This window comes from Camelus ferus, chromosome 8 (genome assembly GCF_009834535.1).
Source record: "Camelus ferus isolate YT-003-E chromosome 8, BCGSAC_Cfer_1.0, whole genome shotgun sequence".
NCBI lineage: Eukaryota > Metazoa > Chordata > Mammalia > Artiodactyla > Camelidae > Camelus > Camelus ferus.
Genome location: NC_045703.1, coordinates 37062904 through 37084239, shown reverse-complemented (window position 1 = coordinate 37084239; position 21336 = coordinate 37062904). Strand labels below are relative to the sequence as shown.

General features: G+C 34.7%; 1 protein-coding gene across 5 annotated transcripts in view; it reads left to right on the top strand.

The window, feature by feature from the left end:
* FAM184A (family with sequence similarity 184 member A) overlaps positions 1–20853 on the top strand; it is an 88764-nt gene extending 67911 nt beyond the window's left edge. The window contains exons 10-19 of one of the 5 annotated variants that reach the window (XR_004321933.1): positions 743–955; positions 2910–3063; positions 5447–5571; positions 6971–7158; positions 7588–7734; positions 13824–13941; positions 15931–16035; positions 18719–18921; positions 19777–19871; positions 20497–20853. Coding sequence is in view for 4 of the 5 variants with exons in the window: in XM_032484784.1 (XP_032340675.1) it covers positions 743–955; positions 2910–3063; positions 5447–5571; positions 6971–7158; positions 7588–7734; positions 13824–13941; positions 15931–16035; positions 18719–18921; positions 20497–20578 (1335 nt within the window). In the remaining variant the exon portion in view is untranslated. The remainder of the gene's footprint in view (positions 1–742; positions 956–2909; positions 3064–5446; positions 5572–6970; positions 7159–7587; positions 7735–13823; positions 13942–15930; positions 16036–18718; positions 18922–19776; positions 19872–20496) is intronic. The other 4 variants (XM_032484786.1, XM_032484784.1, XM_032484785.1 and 1 more) reach the window with 4 other exon arrangements.
* Positions 20854–21336: the final 483 nt, after the last annotated feature.

Below are 21336 nucleotides of genomic sequence, written 5' to 3'. Positions count from 1 at the left end.
TTGTGATTTTTAAAAAGCTTGAAGGTTTGCAAGTCCTTTGAATTCAATTGAAATTCAAAAATAAAAATCTTTCTTTTTATACCATAATTCTAAATTATAGAATGATAAATCTTTTAGAGCAATTTTTTAATCCTCAAATAATCTTAGCTACTGTTTATTGAGCACTTACTACATGCCAGGAGCTGTTCTAAGTGAACTGTGTCTAGTAACTCTTTGTCTCACACAGCCTGGGGAGGGATTGATACTACCAAGTGGAAGAGCTAGGATTTTAACCGAGAGCCCAGAGTCTTAACTATTAAACTAGTAACTATTAAAGTTCAACTTTGCTGCCTCAAAAGCAAGCAGTTTAACTTCTCACAGTAGGTAGTGTGATACTGTAAAGTGACCATAATCTAATAAATATGGTAGTTATCTTCTGTTTTTATTTCACATTATGAATTTTTATTGCAGTGCAACATAGGTGTTCATTATATTTCTAAATGTGGGCTGCAGTGTTCTTTAGGGAGTCTACAAACATAATACCACTAAAACAGCCCATTTTTAAGGGTAATTACTGAAAACAATAAAAGTGGTAAAACTTAAAAATTAGATATTTATGGATATATTATAAAACATTTTACGTGGATATTTTGTTGAGGCAGCTTTTACTACTGTTCATTTCTTTGAAATGTTTTTTTCCCTTAGGCGATTTGTAAAATATGCCTTGTATCTATTCTTCTTTGTGTACCATTCTGTGGCACAGATTTCCTTGCTCAAACAGAATCTGGAGATACAGCTTTCCCAGTCTCAAACCTCTTTGCAGCAACTACAAGCCCAATTTACACAAGAACGACAACGACTTACACAAGAGCTTGAAGAATTAGAGGAACAACATCAACAAAGACATAAATCTTTGAAAGAAGCACATGTCCTTGCATTTCAGACTATGGAAGAGGAAAAGGAAAAGGAACAAAGAGTAAGTTCAAAGTGACATGTTCAAAAGTAATCCAACAGCCTAATAACCATTAATCTTCTGATTCTAAAGCATACGTTTTTTGCTCCCCCAAAATGATGTATTGCTTTATTTCAGTGTGCTTTCTAGGATATGACTGTCTTGTAGGGGTCACAGTGATTTAACATACATACTTGTTGCATGCTATAGCAGACAAATTAGACGAGAGCCAACGTTTTATTTCTGTTTCCCATTATAATGCCAAATTCATGATCAGACTAATACACTGATTTGTCAAATGTTAGCAGTGATTAAATAAATTTAGTTGTAACCACTATAAATACTATCTTGAATTTATAATAGTCTTTTCATCAAATTTTTAATTTTTCAGTCTGGATCTACCAAAGACATGTGTATCCAAGGAATATATATTTTTTATTCCACGTTTTCCCCCTCACACTTTTTATTATCTACAGAAGTCACAGTGAAATGACATTGGAAACATTTAAAAATAGTACAGTTCCCTATATATGGCCCCAATGGCTATATGAAAAGTAGTGAAACAAACAAGTCACTCAGAAAAGACTTAAATAGATACACTATTGGTTTAATTATTTGCCAGGATCTCCCCATATCCACTGTTTAGTTCTGTGTTAAAATGTTAGACACAGTGTTATTAATTTTGGTTTAATTCATTTCTTAATACTGTATTTTTCAATTTCTTCTAAGGGTCTTATGGATAACTAAGATAAAGATTTGATAGAAAAAGTTTTACTACTAATAATTTTCACCATGTAAAGTTATTACAGATACACATTTTTAATCCTGTACTTAGGTATAGACGCTTTTAAGAAGTGGTATGTTATTAAAAATTATTAAAACAAAAAAGTCGTATTCTTTCAAGAAATAAGTTGTAGTCGATTGATCTTGTCCAGAACATCAAGGAAGTTCCTGCATTCGATCTGCTTGCATTGCTAGATAATCTATTTGTTGGATACCATTTGTGAATTGGAATAACAGATAAGCTTTCATATCAGTACTTTAATTTTACACATTCAGCCTTTCAGAACTGAATCATTTTTCAAAAGAAATCATAACCGGCAATTTTATTGTCGGTTATTAGGTACCCAAGCTACCTAAGTCATGTTGTCTATACTGAAAGTCCTTTATTTTGCCTATAGTCAAATGCTTTATGCTTCAGGAAGAACATAAGTAGTCAAATAATTTTTAAAAGTGGCACTCTAGAGTAATGATGGAAGAAATACAGCCGTAGTTATAATGTGCTATCTTTCTCAGAAACCTTTCGTGTTATATAGTAAGAAAAACCCTTCCTGGCACAGTTCAGTCTCTAAACTTGAAGTTCCCTGAGCTCTCTCTTTTTTTTCTTTTGTGGCCACATATCTTCTCTTCATCTGAGCCACATATAGTCTGTTCCCTCTGGCTAGGCTTTTAAAACTGATCATATGAAAACTACCTACTCTCAGAGCTTTTGCTTCTGTTCACAAATGCAGGAGCAAAGACTGAGGAGAAAATAGCTGCAAAAATGTTACAGTTGCTTGGACTTGTAAAAGCCCCTCCTCTCTTCCTAATCAGAAGATCTTTTCTGATCTGCCCTTCTCCACCTCTTTCCTAAGTCTACATCTGTGCACACAGAAGAGTTACTTGTTTATTTTAGGCCGTTTACATCCTTTAGCAGCTTTAGAAAATAGCTTTATTAGAAAACTGCCTTAGATAAAGTGTCCATATCTCAATTCATCACCATATATTGACTCAAACTGTTTCCATGATGATTATTCTACAGAAGTGACCCTACTAATTTGTTTTCTAATGATGATCATCTTATATCTAATTTTCTTGAAAATGAATTTAAAACGCCTTGTTTTCCTTAAATAATAACTGAGTTTTAGTTATTCTATTTTGTTTGTATTTCCTTTCTGTATTCTAGCATAATAATTTGAATATGTTTCTTTCATTCTAGGCTCTTGAAAATCATTTACAACAGAAACATTCTGCAGAGCTTCAGTCGTTAAAAGATGCACACAGAGAGTCAATGGAGGGGTTCCGGATAGAAATGGAACAGGAACTTCAGACACTTCGGTTTGAGTTAGAAGATGAAGGAAAGGCTATGCTTGGTATTTTGAAAAGATTATAATCCTGTCATATTTATTTTTACATTGTCCTAAGTTTAAAATTCAAGAAGAAATCACAAAGTTTTTCTTAATTTTTGAAAAATCAAAATGAACATCAAAGTGCTGTACATATTTTATTTGAGGTTACTGGATGAAGGAGCAAGTATGATGGAGTGGAATGGAAGGACACAGACAGTAAAGGGAGGTCCCCTCAGCTTTCTTCGTGCTCTGGCTGTGAGAGCAGCACCCAGTGGTGCTTCTGTGTTTCATTAAGGGACTAAGTGGAGTCAGGACATGCAGGCTCCCCATTATCCAGTGACTGAAGGGATTAGATGAGCAATGGAGCCACGTGTCTTTAGACGTGATTGTCATATTGGTTTTTTTTTTTTTTTCCCACTTCAGGATTTTGTTTTAATGAGAAAAGTCATAGTTAGGTCTGACTTCCTGTTTGGGTATTTTTCAGTTTTTTTAATTAAGTAGGATTTTATCTTTGAGATGTTAAAATCACTACCCTTTTTACAGGAGATCAATTGAGTTTGAAAGAAAAACTGAATGTGTATTTAAAGGGTTTTGGGTTTTTTTTTTTAGGGTCATTTAATAACTTTTTATTCCTGCCATCTCATTTTCCTTCTGGTTGGATGTTTCTCCCCCAATTCTAATGTTTTTAATGTCTGTTCTCACATTTCAGTGGTCCACTCTTTCCAAGTAAGAATTGGAAACAAAAAAGACCAAAGTGTTGTGAATATTTGGGGCCTCAAAGGGAAGCCATTTGACCCACTTTATCACCTCCACTATTTGAGTCCTCGGCCAAGTCCTTATAGCTCTCTCCTCTTCCTGAGGAGAGGTAAAAATGGGCCAGGTGTTGGAACTCTTGTCCACTGAAACATGACTTAAATCCCTCTTTATTGACAAAAGGGCTTTTTATGATTTCTTAACCTTAAACTTTTTATTTTGAGATAATTGCAGATTCACATGAGGTTATAAGAAATAGTACAGAAAGATCCTCTGAACCCTTTACCCAGTTTCCCCCAGTGGTAACATTTTCAAAACTGAAGTGAATATCAGAGCCAGGATGTTGACCCTGATCTTGTCAAGATGCAGAACATTCCCATCACCATGAAGGTCCCTGTTGTCTGTTTATAGCCATGTGTACTTCAGTCTCCTCCCTCTCTTTAACTCCTGGCAACCATTAATCTCTTTACCATGTCTATAATGTTGTCATTTTAAGAATGTTATAAATGTTATAAGTGGAACTTTTGAGATTGGCTTTTTTTACTCAGCATAACTCTCTGGAGATTCATCCAGATTGTTGTGTGTATTGTTTGTCCCTTTTTATTGATGAGTAGTATTCCATTGTATTGACAATACCGTATTTGTTGCCCTTCACCCACTAAGGAATATCTAGGTGTTTTCAGTTTTGTTCAAATTTAAGTGTTCATTTCTCTGGGTTAAATGCCCAGGAGTTGAGTTGCTAGGGCATATGATAATTGTTATATTTAGTTTTTTACGAAACTGCCCAAACTGTTTTCCAGAGTGGCTATACCATTTTACATCCCCACCAGCAATGTATGAGTACCCAGGTTTCTTCACATCCTCACCTGCATTTGATGTTGTCACTATTTTGTATTTTAGCCATTCTGCAATGTAGTGATACAGTGTAGTGATATCTCATTGTGAATTTTACTTTACATGTCCCAGTAGCCAATGATGTTGAACATTTTTCCCTTTCCTAGGAAATTTGGGTGTGCTTTCATTTTAACTCATGTTCGTTTCTGATATCCCATTTAATTCCTTGACTTGCTGCCTTTCCCTCTAGTCTGTGCAGTTATAAGAACAGGGTCATACTATTTTCTCCCTCAGTATAGTACCTGGCATTCAGTAAATGTGGATTGTATGAAATAATCTCAAATTTAAATAAAAATAATGACTTTCAAATCACTAAGAACATTCACCAGCCAGTGCTTAGTGTCTTTCAGGGATCTTGTGGAAGAAGTCATACCTGGGTGGGAAGTTGCCTCCTAATATATGTTATAGTATCATTCAACTCTACAATGTATTATTCTAATAGTGAATGAGAAGAATTTTAAAAATTACATCTCCATTAACACCTGACTTGCAACCTTAAAACATGTATAGAAATACCTCGATCCATTTGAGCAACTAAAAATTTTCTCATTCTCATCAAATCTAGATGACCTCTAAATTCATGATATTCTCTGATAGACTGTAATATTTTAAGGGGCATACGTAATTCTGTGATATTTTAATCACATACACAAGTATCCTGTTTTTAAAAAATAATACTCTGTAACCTTTATAATTTTACTCTAAAATGCTGATAATATTTAAAAAATACACTAAATCTCTTTTTTTCCGTGGATTCCAGCTTCTTTACGCTCAGAACTGAACCATCAACACGCAGCTGCAATTGATTTGCTACGGCACAATCATCAGCAGGAATTGGCAGCTGCTAAAATGGAATTAGAGAGAAGCATGGACATGAGCAGAAGGACAGGTAAGGAACATGCTGTTCTGTGATAACTTCCTACATGTCAGTAGATCTGAGTGTTCACAGTTTCATGAAAATCGTTTTTAATAACTAGTATTTTCACTAGTAATTATTTACTGTCTACATTAAAGAGATTTATTTTTAAAGGGAGGTAGGTAATTTGTCTTAGTATAATCATTAAATGTCAGTTTATTTTATTACCTTTTAATTGAATATTTTGAATTTTACTTGCATCTTGGGAATGCGAACAATGAAATACAAATAATACAAAGAGTGAAAACAGAATACTATAGAACTGCAGTGTCCAGTAGAACTTTCCCTGGTGATGGATCTTTTCTGTATCTGTGCCATCCACTAAAGTAGTCACTAGCCAGATAGTCTAGCATGACCAAGGAGCTGAATTTTTAATTTTATTCAATTTCGGTTAATTTAAACTTGAATTTAAACAGACATATTGGATAGCACAGCTATAGAAGTAGCAGGTCCGCAAGAAGAAGAAAGAGAGTTAATATTACCATATCACTAGCAGTTACTATTCACGCTTTTCAAATTTTGCTCATTACTTTTCAAATTTTGCTCATTAGCCAAGGGTACCTCCTTTAAGTTTGTGATCTTGAATGTATCTCTCAATGAATGAATTTCCAGGCATAGTACAGTGAGGACTATTATTTGTTTATTAGTTTATTACCTATGACTTTCACTTTGTTAGTCTTCAGATATGTTTATGATCAGCTCAAAGTTTTCTTCATTACTAGAAAGTTATAAATGAGAAATGAGCCACCTTTTAACCATGGAAGGAAATTATATTCTCTTCATCTAGGTTGACATTGATCATTAACAATGTCTAGGCCTCCAGAACTTGCAGGAAACAATGACTTCTAGGAAAATGGAAGGGGGAGCTTATCTGTCAGGCAGGATAACTGCTGGATCAGCAGGAAACAAACTGTCTGCTTTCTAAGCCATGGGATGTGTGCATGTGTTAGGATCGCCTCCATAGATACAGGTCCTTTTTAACTTAAAAGGACAGTGGTGCCAACATTTTACTCCAAAACCATGTTACTTACTGAATGCCTAAGAGCCCTGTGTTCTGATCTCAGCTCTGCCATCGATTATAGATAATCCTTGGACAAATCATCTCTTGGGTATTGGTTTCTTCATTTATAAAATGAGGGAGATTTGCTTATATGGTCTTTTGGGTCCTCTGTGGCCCTGAAATTATTGAAGCTGCATCCATATTCATATATATGAAAAGAGAAGAGGCCTTGAAGTTTCCTTATTCCCGCAGTTTGCTTTTGAAGCAGTGTTAGATTTATCACATTTGACATTCTAGTATGTCAGTTTCTTTCCCTTAAACACGGAAAGTAAATATGTAGAAAACTTTTAAGAACTATTTGTATTTTTCAGAGTAAGGAGCACATGTGTAGAATAACCGATCTACAAGATGAAGTAAGGCACAGAGAGCATCACATCTCAGACTTGGATAAGGAGGTGCAGCACCTTCATGAAAATATAAGTGCCCTAACCAAAGAACTGGAATTTAAGGGAAAAGAAATTCTCAGAATACGAAGTGAATCCAACCAGCAGATGAGGTATGCCATTAATTACAGCAGAAGGAATTTGTAGTGTTATCTGAAAGGCTACTGCAGTATATTTGGCAATACATGCCTATTTTTATGACTAGATTGCCTTCTAGTAAGATATTGAAGACCTTACTTGTTGACTGTATTATAATTTGAATGTAGGAGAAATTTTTATAGTTTGAATGATGTATATGCATTTCATTAACTTTGGAAATTGTATATAATTACCTAAAAATCTTTTAAGATGTTATTTAGAAAAGCATTAAAGGAGACAACTGTAACAGACTAGAAGATTATAGCAAAGCAAAGCAAATAGGCTGTTTCCAGCTAATTTTCTATATATTATACCTAAAACCATTTCAACTATGGTAGAGTATAGAAAGTTTTAAAAGCTTGACTTCAGAATAACGTTTTCTTAACTAAAAATAAATTAAACAGGTTGCATGAACAAGATTTAAACAAGAGACTTGAAAAAGAGCTGGATGTCATGACAGCAGACCACCTCAGAGAGAAAAATATCATGCGAGCAGATTTTAATAAGACTAACGAACTACTCAAGGAAATAAATGCAGCTTTACAAGTGTCGTAAGTCATGTTATATTGAAGAAAATTCATATGTGGATAATATACTGAGGAGCACTGTGTCTAACCTCAGATGAGCTAGTCTTTTGAATCTAATTAAATGATACTTTAAAAAAAAACCTAAGTGCTATATTACAGATGGTAATTGCACTATGATATACTGTTTAATTAGGAGAAGGAAGTTGAATAATTGTTTTATTAGCTCTGCTGCTACAATTTGATCAAGACAATACTTGTCCAAAGACTGTCCCTCAGGATCATGAACTACAATGCCATGATGAAAGCTCAAAAGATGTCCATTATTTAATGTTAAGTAAAAAGAGCATATTGTGACCAGTGGGAATATTGTGATCCTATACATACAGTAATAGTACATATTTTGAAAAAAATATCAAAAGATCTTATAAAACAACTAGAAAATTTTAATGTTGGTGATTCCCTTCAAAGACTGGATTAGGAGGTACTGGACTTGGGGAAGAGCAAAAATTTCCTTTTTATTTTATACACACTACTTAGATGTTTTTTAAATTCCTACAACAAGCATTTAATTGTTTTATGATTTAAAAAATCAATAAAGGTAAAACAGCACAAAGTTACTACCTATACACAGTAACTCCAATATTGTTAAAACCAAAAGTTCTAATTATTGCTTAATGTTTGAAAAAAAAAAATTCGTAGCCCCTCTTTCTCACACACTTAACTTATAAACTTCTGTAGCCAAGGCAGCTAGCAGTCACTCCACCTAAACCGTGGCCCAACTTAAGTTATCTCAGATTTAATCTGAACTCTAAGCTGCTGCAAATGGTTTATTCACCTTCAGTGTTTCCTCTTCCAGTCAATTAAAAAGGCATCATAAAAATATATAAATGCTTCCACAAACTTAAGTAAAGTCCAAGTAGTGACTAAACCCATTACCCTCAGCCTCAAAGTCAGAAGTAAACTCTTCACTCCAGTATGCCTTATCCTGCCTCATCCCACAGCCACCCTTACTCCCAGTCTGCTGCCTTTGTGTCAGCCACACTGACTTTCTCAGTTTCCTTCCAAGATTCTTCTGCATTGTCCTCTATAATCAAGAATAACCTCCTACATGATTCTCACCTATTACCTTCCTCCAGTCTAAAAGTCACATTTCATCCATTTAACCAACTAAGCTTCATAGTAAATACTGTTACATATGTAACACATATGCCCACAATAACTTAAGGTGAAACAGAAAATAGACCCCCACTCACTGGCATTTACTTCAGTAGCCTCTGAGGTGAGGTGCTCTTTCTAATGGATATGTAAAGAATTTTCACATCAATAGGCACTCAGTGAACGTTTCACAAATAAATTTTTTATTAAATAAATATTACAGGGAACCCTATAATACTTACCACTTTATTAAGTTACTCTTGAAATGGTGAGGAGACTCATGATATCATTTCCCCAGTCACAGTGATTTTTGGTGTTTACTCTTGTTGGAAGTAAATTTTTAAATCCTTTTGAGCCACAGTAAGAGCTCAGATACCTGCCATGTAGAAAAGCTCATAACCTTAGGCATTACGTAGAAACCAGTTATGATAAAACCTAGCGCCTGGGCCTTCCCTCTGGCCTCAGTGTTACTTATCAGGTAGAAGCTGAAATCCTGGCACTCCTCACTTCATACTCTGAGTGAACATGCTCACAGAAAGAATAGCCTCTGTCTGTCCGTGTGTCCTGTCCCCTTGGGAATGGTGATTTACAGAGAGTAAAGGTTATATCTTTGTTTTTACTTTATTCTGTTTTTTCGGTGATTTTTCACATTATGAATTTTCAATAGATGATAAATAATAAGTTTTTTGTATTCATTTTTAATCATTACAGAATTAATATTAGTCCCAAGTCAGATATTTTACCTGCTTTTCCAGATCTGTCATTTGTTTTCTGCTTCAACTAGGTCTATGCTACCCACCCATGTATTTTTTTTTACCTGCTGTCCTCATGTAATTAGCTTCTAGTTTTAGGTATCTACTCTTTTAGTTAAAAACATATACAAATGCATTTAGACCAGCACTGTGTAGTCTATTTTTCTGTAATAGCAAAAATGTCCTGTATCTGTTCTGTCTAGTACAGTTGCTACTATCCCCATAATGGCTGTTGAGCACTTGAACTTGTGCTAGTGCAACCAAGGAACGGAGTTTTTAGTTTCATTTAATGTTAATTAGTTTAAAATTAAATAGCCATATATGGGCTAGCAGCTTCCATGTTGGAAAGCACAGTTTTAGGTGATTGGATTTTCTGGTCCATGTCCTCAAATGCAGCCTACTTGGATCTGCTGAATGGTTTTGATTTAGACAGAGGCGGAGATCAGGGAGGGTCTGTTCCAGTTTAAGGAGCTGGGGAGAACAACTTTTGAACTATTCTCAGCCTGTTTCAAAGGACTGAGGGTACCCTGCTGAAGTTCTTAATCAACCACATACTGACTTTCAAGCTTCAAGATCAGAAAAAACTTGTGGATTCTTGGAAGTGGGTGGTAGTGGAGGGACTAGAGGAACATGGCAGGCTGAAGCCTGGAGCTGAGGGGCCTCTGGAGCAGCTGGAAACTTCTTGCCTCTCCTCTTGCCCCAAACCCTGTTGGGCTCCAGGGAAATGAAATGGGGACTAGAAATTTAAAGGCGGGAATGCACGCTCTGAACATCGTAGCATCGGTGATAAGAGTTGTGTGTCTCTTATGGAATGATTACTAGAAATCCTCAAGTGCTGGGTATTAACGTCTTCTTAGATTTTCAGATATTCTGTAGAAGCTTTTATTTTCTTGAGTGGTATAGTATCTTAGTGAAAACATTGTATCCAGTAAATACATCATGGTTTTTGTTTTAGAAACAAAGAAGAGAATGGACTGTTCTAAACTTCCTTTAAGCTAAATATAAATATACCCAGAACTTGGAGTCATGGCAGATCTTGGAGTCATGGTTTGGTTCAGAGGTTATTATTGATTGTTTAGATTTACTTTACCTTAACTTCTCATTCTACTGAAGCCAAAAGATAATTTCTTCTTGGGGGAAAGCTTGAGTTTCTGTACTTGGACTTTAAGTATGTCAGTACTCTAATTAAAAAGAAGCTCTCCACCACACCAGAATTACTTACTCTTTAAAAGTTTGATTTTTTTTATATCTATAATACCCTAATTGTTTTTTTGTTGTTCTTTGATTTTTAAATCACCATACAGGTTATTTTCATAAGCTTTGTGAAGTAAGGACATAGTCATCCTATTGTCACAAGTCAGTCTGTGCCTGTAATTTATGGGAAAAGAAGAGTTTAACATTAAGCTGCTTGAATTATTGTATTTCCTTAAGTCTGTAGAGAGGATGGTATAATAGAGTTCTTTCATCTTATACAATCAAAATTCTAGGATAGATATGTGCCTAATAATACTGTCGTTTGGCTCTAAAATCTCAACTTTTTTGTCAATTATTTTATAAGCATGGAAGGTCTGTCAACTTGGAAACATTTTTATATAGCTTTTATGCATTTATATTTTTGGTTTGTGTTGTCCATGAACCACAGACATTGACCTGTATATCCTCAGAGCCAAAAAAAATCAGGGCACTCATGCCTGGGGAGAATCCAACAGTGACCATAATTAGTGATTTTATATGTTCTACTTCCGTCTGTTCTCTTTGTGTTTCTTCTAAAGCGAATCTGTATTTGGAGTAAAAGCCTGTGTGGTTCCCTCAAGGCAGTGTTTTCCAGGCTTTTAATCCTTCCTATTCAGCCTTTGGGGATTTGGTCATTTCTAGCTACCTGTGATACTGTTTTCTTAGTATTTTTAATTGGCTCATTTTAACTTAATCTTTTCCTGTTAAATTTTTATCTCTGCAGTAAAACCATTATCACTACTGAAAAAATCTTATCCATTATTCTAAATAGAAGCTAAGCTGTAGTTAGATAACTGTAACTTCTGTGAGAATACAACAGTGTTATCGGGTCCGGCTGGCACTGATGCTGAAGGCCTGCCTGACTGTCAGCGAAACAGCATTAATAGACATGTGTGTTATGAAGGCCAGTCAAGACCCACACAACCAGACTTTCTCCTTCTTGTGACCAGAAAGATTAAAGGAGAACAAACTAAAAACCGTCCCCTGAATCACGTCTTCACACCTAGTCTTTGGGAAGCTGCTGGCTTAGCCACGTGGGACATCTGAAAGGGAAATGTTGACTGGTGTTGGCTTGAATGGATGTCGGAATAGTACCAAGTGTTCTTCCTATCGGGATTTCAGAAGACTAGCAATCCTGAAAACATGTTTGCAAGTTAAATCTACATCATGTTACTTGTTCTCTCCTTTAATGCTTTCCCATTTGTGTTTATATGGATTATGCTTTTTCAATTTGATCATTTTTTCCCTTTAATATCCAGGTATCTTTTTAAAAAATTATTGGCACTAAAGATTTTTTGTGGGGAGGATTAACTGGTAATAATTTTGTAAGTAAAGAATGTTAAAACTAAATGAAAACATACACTCACTAAAACTTAGGTTAGTAGACCTTTATTATGCAAAAAGGTGGTTTAAGACTGTAATTGTTTTAGATTCACTTTACCTTAACTTCTCATTGTAGTAGAACAAATGAACATAATAGTTTTAAATATGGCTTTAAATTGAGTTTTTTAGTGACCATTTACTACCAAGTATTCTTGTTCAGCTGCAAGAAACAGTTTAAAAATCTTATACCTTGCTTTTAATGATGAAGAAAGTACTCCAGTGACACCTTGTGGCTACTCCAGTATTAAACCCAAATAACTTTTTCCTTGACTAAATAACTGTTTCCCAAGCTTTTTAAAACCGTTGCCCATAAAATGTATAAACCTCTGCCCATACAGTGCCACATCATGGTAAAATGCAAGGTTACTGTATGTGAGCTCAGTGAATTGTCACAGAAGAACAGAAGTGAAGATAATGGAACTAGCCTCACGCTGAACTGACAAAGGCCCTGCTGATCCTGGGACAGTCACACCCTAACCCCACACTTCCTCACCTTCACACCTCCCCACTTCCCAGATCAGAACTTCAGCCGTGGGGCTGGGTATGGAGCCAAAAATGTCATCTCCAAGTCTTTGGCTTGAGCTGAGTTCGTGGGGTTTACTGAAGGTACTAAAATACTGATTCTGATATGCCCCTGGGATCGGAGGGCAGGAGTGGGGCACTGATTCCCAGAAGACAGATCTAGAAGCTACTCAGATTTGAGTGAATAAATTTTTCTGTGAATCTTTATTAACCATAATTTTACTGAGCTTAAGTTTATCCTTTACATTTTAAAGATAGTAAGTTTTTAAGTTGTTTTAATTATTTGAATTTTCTCAAATTCAGAATTCTTTTTTTCAAACTAAGCTAGTAGGTTCCGTGTGCATCCTCTTCCTTCTGCCCTGCCCTATGTTCTTAGACTCTGCAGGCTCCATGGCATCTCTGCTCATTAAAACGGCCTCTTTTCTAGAGTCTTCAGTGTCATTCAGTCCTGTTACCTTCTCATTCAGGGCAGAAAAGGCCTAGAAGAAAATACAATTCTCCTCCATCTAATGAACTGTTTTTTACAGTTTATATATATTAGCTGGTAACACTGAATTTGTAAAACTATGTTTTCCATAAACCAGGAAAGAATGATGTCAAGAATGATGTCATATGTGTGTCCTTTGTTCCCCTTCCTTCTGTATCTTCTGTCCTTTTTGTGTATGTTACTAAGCCTTATGTCAGTACACAGTATTGTATTTGTGGTAAGTTCTCCTAATAGCAAGCCTGCATTTTCAGCATCAAACCTGTATTTCCTAGAACAGTATTATTCAGTTTATTGTTTCTCCTATAGACCATACCTCACCTCATTGCCAAGTACACTCAAGTGACTTAAAATGAGAGAATTCTTCCAAAAGTAACCTGCAAAGCCTTTAATGAAATCATCTACCCTTGGAGAGCCTTTAATAACACTTCCCCTTGAGGCAGTTATGTCTTTATGCTTTAAAGTTTTAAGGAAAAAAGTTTAATTTTAAATTTGTGTTCAACTGAACTAATTTGAAAAATGTAGGCATTACAGAAGAATGTGTCTGAGCCATATCAATGAACTAAAAGTTTTCTTGTTTTTAGACTAGAAGAAATGGAAGAAAAATATCTAATGAGAGAATCAAAACCAGAAGATACACAGTTGATTGCGGAATTAAAGGCCATGCTTACAGAAAGAGACCAGGTCATAAAGAAACTAATTGTAAGTTGTTTAGGCTTGGGGGTGGGGAGGTGGCGGGGGTTATGGTGTAATCATGTTGGTAATCGATAAGACTGCTGATTGGGGCAAAAAATTTTTAAGTAATGCTAAATGAAAATTGAAAGTACAAAATATATGTATTGTGATTGAGAGTTTAGTAACATGTTGATGAGTGAGGATAAGAAATACAAAGTAATTTTAAAATTTATAATTTGGTATTGGGTAAGAGGATTGTGCCTGGGTTTTTTTTGTTTTTTTTTTTTTGGTAATTTTTAAAAAGAAATAGTCTTTTGAATACATATTGAATGTTTAATGTCATTGGCAATGTACAGTTAATTTACTATTGAAGTGTATGTGTATTGACCGTATACAGTTAATATGCTGTTGAAGTGTATGTGTATTGTACATGTAGAATTAGAACTGGATAGGAAAGAACAGTCTACACATGCATGCATTAGCCTGCATTGTACACTTCCAGTTAGTCATATTAATTTCCTAAAGTGTGTTCCACCGAAACCTGATTCAGAGAGGTACCACATGGAGGAAAGTTTCCATTTGCTTAGGGTTCTAACCTAAGAAAAGCAACAGGCTCTCTATTGAGGGTCTCAGTCCATGCTCAGGTGTTAGGGACTCTGAGAAGTCCAGCAGGGAAGAAAATACAGATTTAACAATATATACTCTGCCTTCATTAAACTCATTATTCCTCAAGAATAAAAAATATACAAATGTTTTAAAATTCATGAAACATTTCAGTCTTCTAAAATTATATGACCTGATTAATAATTGAAGTATTTCTTTTTACTAGCACTAACAAATAAAACTCTTTCAGAGTAAAACTAGAAATAGACTGTTAATAATTCTATGTGCTCGTTGAGCCCTTCATAAAAACTTTGAGCATTAGCATGCAAAGACAGCCTAAGAGCTTATTTCTGAAGTCCTTTTTCCTTAATGTATTTCTTTTAGCATTTAAGAAAGCCATCTTATTATCTGGGACTAGAAATTCCTGCCAAAATCAACAGGTAGTCGACTGGGGTTCATAGAAGGAACCCAGGAGTGGGCATTGGAAAGACAGAGTATGTGCTACTTCATCCCACTAACCACCCAGTTTTCCAAGCTTTGTGAACAGAGCACAAGCCTCCTGGCCTGCTCTATCTGATAGCAGAACATTCATGGAAAATTACCTTATATTCCACACATGAAATTAGCAAAAGTAATAAGTATGCTTCATCTATAGTAGAAGTAGCTATTGATTTTCCAGTTTTAGCCAGAGGGTTGTTCTGCACTCTTTTACTATACCCTGATTCTGTGAACTGTGAGGCTGAGATTAATGATGCAAATGATAGTGATAACTAAGAGGGGGTTGAAGAATCCAGTTCTGCTAGAGTTATTACCCTGCATTTCACACACACACAGATCCATTTACTTATATGTTTACTTCCTACTGCCTGATTGTTCATTTAGCACATGTTGGTGGAGCCAAAGGCAAAGGGTTTATCTTATCTCTGTATTGGCCCTTCACTTTTTCTCTGTTTTTTGGTTACCATTGCTGTAATACATCAATATCTCAAGAGAGGAGATTAGGCAAGATCAAATACATTTCCAGTACTAAAGAATAATGTATACTATAGTATCATCATCTTATATGGAAACAACTCAACCATGCATGCAGCTCCATGAATGCAAGTTAAGCCTGCTCAATCTGCAGTCAGCCCTCTGGAAAGGAGGTGGACAAAATAAAACATTTAGATCCAGCCTTGGAGGGAAAAGGTATGAAAGGGTAGAGAAGAGTCTCGGAGCACAGGGTTTGAAAGGTGTTGAAAACTTACCCACCAGCAGACTTTAAGACCCTGGCAATCAGGTCTAGAAATCTTTGAATAAAGTATAAATTTTCAAGTTTTATATTAAGTTTTGAATGAAATGGCATTTATACAATTAAGTTTTCAAATATTCAATAGAAAATGTTTAAGAGATGTTTTTAATTCTTTTGCATAGGAGGATAATAAATTTTATCAGCTGGAATTAGTCAATCGAGAAACTAACTTCAACAAAGTGTTTAACTCAAGTCCTACTGTTGGTGTTATTAATCCACTGAGTAAGGTATGTGCTGTAAACATTGTAAAATAGAAATGTGGTTTAAAACTTGATTAAAATTTTTATAAAATATTTACAGCAGCATAGGATGAAGCTTCCAAAAAATGTTTCCTTAAATTTAATAATCTAGGACTAAAATCTCTGAATTCTTTATGTACTCATTTTCAGAATGAGATGCTAATAATATTCATTTATTTGTTGAGAATTCATACTCCTTAAAACAGTATTTTATTATTATAAAACCTTGGTTCTACGATTTTATTTTTCAGACCTATTAAAAAAAAAAACAAAAAAACTAACTTCTGAGTCTCCTCAAGATAATTTCTTGTCATTTCCTTAGTGTTCACGATCCTCTATGGGGTCCTAAAAGGTACTCCAGCTCTGTATACCGAACAGCTTTTCCTGACTTAGGGCCTGCCATTTTCTTTAATTATTCTTTTTTAAAATTTTGTTGCTTTTTTAGTGTATTTGTTTGTGTTTTAATGGCAGTACTGAGGACTGAACCTAGAAGCTCGTGCATGCTGAGCACGTGCTCTACCACTGAGTCACACCCACCCCTCAAGGCCTGTCATCTTCATGGGCCTTGGATGGGACATGTGCTCATCTTCAGAGAAGGGCCTCACTTCTCTCAGTCTTACTGCCTTGCTTGACAATTAAAATGGAACATGACCTGTTCTTACATTTTGTTACTGTCTTAGGACAGATAGAAGAGCCTTATAGACAAACGAAATGGACATGGCTAAGTCTTACACACCTTTCTACCCAGCAGTTCCTGTGGCTCCCGTCATAGCACTGTGGGTGCAGTGGGTAGTCAGTGTGTCTGTTCAGTTGCAAAATTTTGTCATGTTTTCTATAAACTACTACAAATTATTGTAGTCAATAAAGCAAATAATAAAGAAGGAATAAACATGTATGCTGGCTTCATAGAAATTACATTATCTTTTACCAAAAATCAGTAGTAGAAATAAAAGCTATTTTATTTGATTTGGATTTAATTTTCACATCATACCTAATTTCTCTTAGGCCCTTAGCCAGAGATACCTGCTTTCAGAGCTCATAAACCTTCTCCATTAAGAGATGGAATCTATCCTTTACAAGTTAAAGTGCTTCAAACTTTAAACTTAAAAGTTTAAAAGTAGAATGACTTAAATAATTTATAAAATAGAATGCCTGAAGTAGGGAAGCCTGTGGTATCTCCGGAGTCTAAAACAGTGCCTGCCAATGGAAGCCTCTCAATAAATAATTGGTGAGTGAATGAATATAGTTAGTTTCAGTTTTTAAATTCATTATTTAGAGCGAAAATAAGCTTTTAATTAAAAAGCTAGGTTATGAGACTTGTTGAAAGAAGATTAGAAATATTTTCTTTCTTATTATTTGGTTTGGAGTTACATTTTTAGGCACAAAACCATTACCGTAGAACTTTACCAATGATACTTGTGATCTCTTAAAGTAGAAACCTTAAAGTGGGTTTAATTATGCCCTCTCATGACTAGAACAAGAAAATGCAAAAGATACATCTTTGTAAATTTTGACTCCTAAAAGTGACTCAATTTTCACAAATAGTTCTGAAGAAGATACTATTCTTCCTTTCTTTTTGCAGTTATGCTAAAATAAGCTTTTTTTTTTTTCAGAGACTTTGTGATTCACTGAAAATGACATAGAGGACAATGTCTAGATAGTGAGCTATAATAAATAAAAAGGCCATCTTGTCTATTAATTGTATTTTTTTCAAACTCTGGAATTAATTTGCAAAATTATTTTATAAATTTAATTAGCATACATTTAATTAGTAAAAGATTGGACTGTTCAAAATATCATACATGTTAGTTTTCATTCCACATAGCAAGATGATGCTCATTGGTTCTACAGGTGTGAATAAAATACAGACTAAAACTAATGATATGGAAGCTGATAGATTTTAGTAACCTGCAATTGTATTGCTCTTTTCATCTATTAATTTTAAAGACCAATTAAAAGATAAAAAACATTGATCACTTTTATTATACATACTTTAAATTTTTAAAAATATTGTGAGCCAATTGTAATACTACCAATTAATTGGTAAATGAGACTTAACTATGCAGATTTGATTTTCCCTCTTCAGAGAGATGGTACAGTGAATTTAAAACCAAATTATTTCTCTGGGTCAGCTCTCAATCTTATGTAGAAATGTGAGTTTTCTTTCAAACACCTTTGCCAAGCATTTTTTCATTCCTTTTATTTTCCAGGCAAGAACTGCCTCCCTTTGACAGATGGCTAAAGTTCACGGACCTCTCTTTTAAAATTATGTTAACTTTTCACCTTCTCCTAATTTTAGCCTAAACCCATTTAACCTCATGGTATCCGCAAGATCTACTCTTTCCCCTACTTTCCCTTCTCGGCCCAGTATTCTTTACCCTTGGCCTTCTTCCCACCCCTCCCCTCCCCCCACCCCATGAGCCATTCCTAAACGTTTCTTCCTCATTCTTTCTGTCCTAGCAGCATGTCTGTCTGTGAGGATTCCATGTAGATAAAGAGCACCTCCAAGGATCCCCAGACCACACTTTGGGTAACACTGGTTCATTTTAACATCCCAGTTTAACATAAAGCTTCCAAAATTTTCCCATGCCAAATTTATATCTTCTACTGTTCCTACTTTCTCATTCGTCCTTATGCAGGACTGTCCTCACATGTATTATTTTTAATGCAGCAAAAGAAGAAGAATGATAAATCACCAACAAACAGGTTTGTGAGTGTTCCCAATCTAAGTGCTCTGGAATCTGGTGGAGTGGGCAATGGACATCCTAACCGCCTGGATCCCATTCCTAATTCTCCAGTCCATGATATTGAGTTCAACAGCAGCAAACCACTTCCACAGCCAGTGCCACTCAAAGAGCCCAAGACATTTTTGAGGTGAGCCCCATCTCACCAGTGATTTCTTTTCTTTTTTAACTTGAGAAATTTACTTTGTTACATTGCAGAAATCTACTACTTTAAGAACAGCCTAGGAAAATAAATTTTACTGTGAAATATTTTCAAAATATATCACCGCTCTAAAGAACTTTTTGACTGTTAAAAAGATTTTTTTCTGTTTTCTTGTCAGTCAGTTTTCTGAATGCTGAAAGAGGTGCTAATGTAATTCATATGCTTAGGATTTTAATATTTATGGACTATGGCTTCATTTTTAGAATTATCATCAATTTTTCATTAATAATCCATCCTTGATACAGAATGAACAGTGAAAATATTTTTTTATTAAGTAGCTTTTGTCTCTTAAATGTTTATTTTTCCCTTGCTTATTTATAAATATATGTGCTTATTGCCAAAATAAAAAATAAGCTCTGGGAACTTAATGACAAAAGTAAGTAGGAAATTTAAAAAAATATATTTTTTTAATTCTAATTTTAAGTTATCTCATAAGAGTTCTTGATTAAATGTATTAACAAGTAAAGTTTGACTGAAATGCAATTATTTATCCATGAAATAAAGTTAGAAAGTACTGCCATTTTATGCTTACCTTACTATTACTGAATTTGTGCTGTTTTAAAATTTATTTTTTGACTTATTCTTACTAAATCTCAGTGTCACTAGTAATAATCTTAGAGGTAGATTACTTTTCTCTAGGCTAAGTGATTAATGACTAATTAATGACTTATTTTCAATAGAAAAAAATAGCAAGAATGAAAAAATAGTCAAGTACACCTTTGAACATGTCTTGTGCTAAATACTTTGTGTTGCTTATTTTCCCTTGTGCATGGGTATGTTCAGGTATCAGTAAGATGCATGTGCATGGGCTCAAGGAACATGACTACTGGAGTTTCCATTACACATTGTTGCGTGCCTTGTAATTTCCCCCAAAGACGGTAGGGATTTTTTTATTTTCTTAACTAGCCCAAAGAATCTTTAGTTAGAATTAAGATAAGTATAAATTATATAACTTTGAAGATGGAAGGGAAATTGGCTTTTTAATGCACTCCTTTCCCGTAGAGTATTTGCTTGTAGAATTATGAAAGATTAATTTAAATATACATATAGAAAAAATACTATACCATAGTTTAGTTACTTACTTTAGTTATATTTAAGGACACATCTGTAAGAAGTGCTTGTGTCAGATTTTAAAATTTTAATTAACGAAAAGAGAAAAGGTGCTGAATGAGAAGAATGTTCTCTTGTTCTCTTATTTCCCACAGTTCCTCCTGAATTTTTTAATTCAAATCAGGTCACATTATTTTTCTCAACTGTTTGAGTTTTTGTTTTTTTGCAATTGTTGCAATGTGGCTCTTCCTTAATGGACTTCATCTGAGCTGCTGATGCACTCTCATGGAGTGGAGAACCCGTCTAGTGTAGAGAAGTAGCAAATCTTTAAAACCCATCTTCTAACGTAGGGAACCAGTTGTGGTCATCTGCACTGATGTTTTATGTGCTTTTCCCTTCATTTTGCAAAACAGCTTAATGCTGGGTTACATGTCTCTCTTTTTATGAATTCAGTCCTCCTCAGAGTGAAGCTTCCCCGGTGGCTTCTCCAGATCCCCAGCGCCAGGAGTGGTTTGCCCGGTACTTCACATTCTGAAAGAATTGTTTTGGCACAGCTCTGTGTGGACTGTTGCTGAGAGCATGACCTTATACAGAACATTATGTGAACAGGCTTTCCTATGTCAAACACTGTGAATGAGAAAAGTATTTGTCTTTTCAATTGAAAGTGCACTGTATTTCCTGTGATATTTATTGGAATCGTTCTATAAGGTACTATATTATGTGTGTAATTATAACAGTTATTTTTATTTGAGATGGAAGAGTCTTTAACCTTTGTAATTACTGCATAATAAATTTTGTTAGAACAAACAATGTTTTTCTTTTTTTTCTAGTAAGTTTTAATTTTTAAATGCTTTTTAATTCCAGGTAGGACTTGCCAGAAAATTTTACTGCATAAAAATCATAAAATATTAAATTATTTTACTTTATTAATAACAAAATCAGAATAGGGAAATGTTAAAACTTATTGATTTGTTTCATTACCACGTATAGCTATAACTCAACCACATTCTCTAAATTTACAAGGCTAAGATGAAAACACTTGTGGAAATTATGGACTTTCAAGTATATAAAATACTACCAAGTTACTTATAGTGTTTTTTAAAATTATTCTGCTAGAATTTATAGTGCAGCATCTATGATCAGTATTATGAAGTCAGCTTGTTAGCTTCCTAAGTAGGTAATTTAGTATTGACACATGAACACTGACTCAGCTAACCACTATCACATATTAATGAGACTTTTTATTCTTTTAATTTTTCAGTCAACCTTGGCAGACTGCCATATTGTATCCTG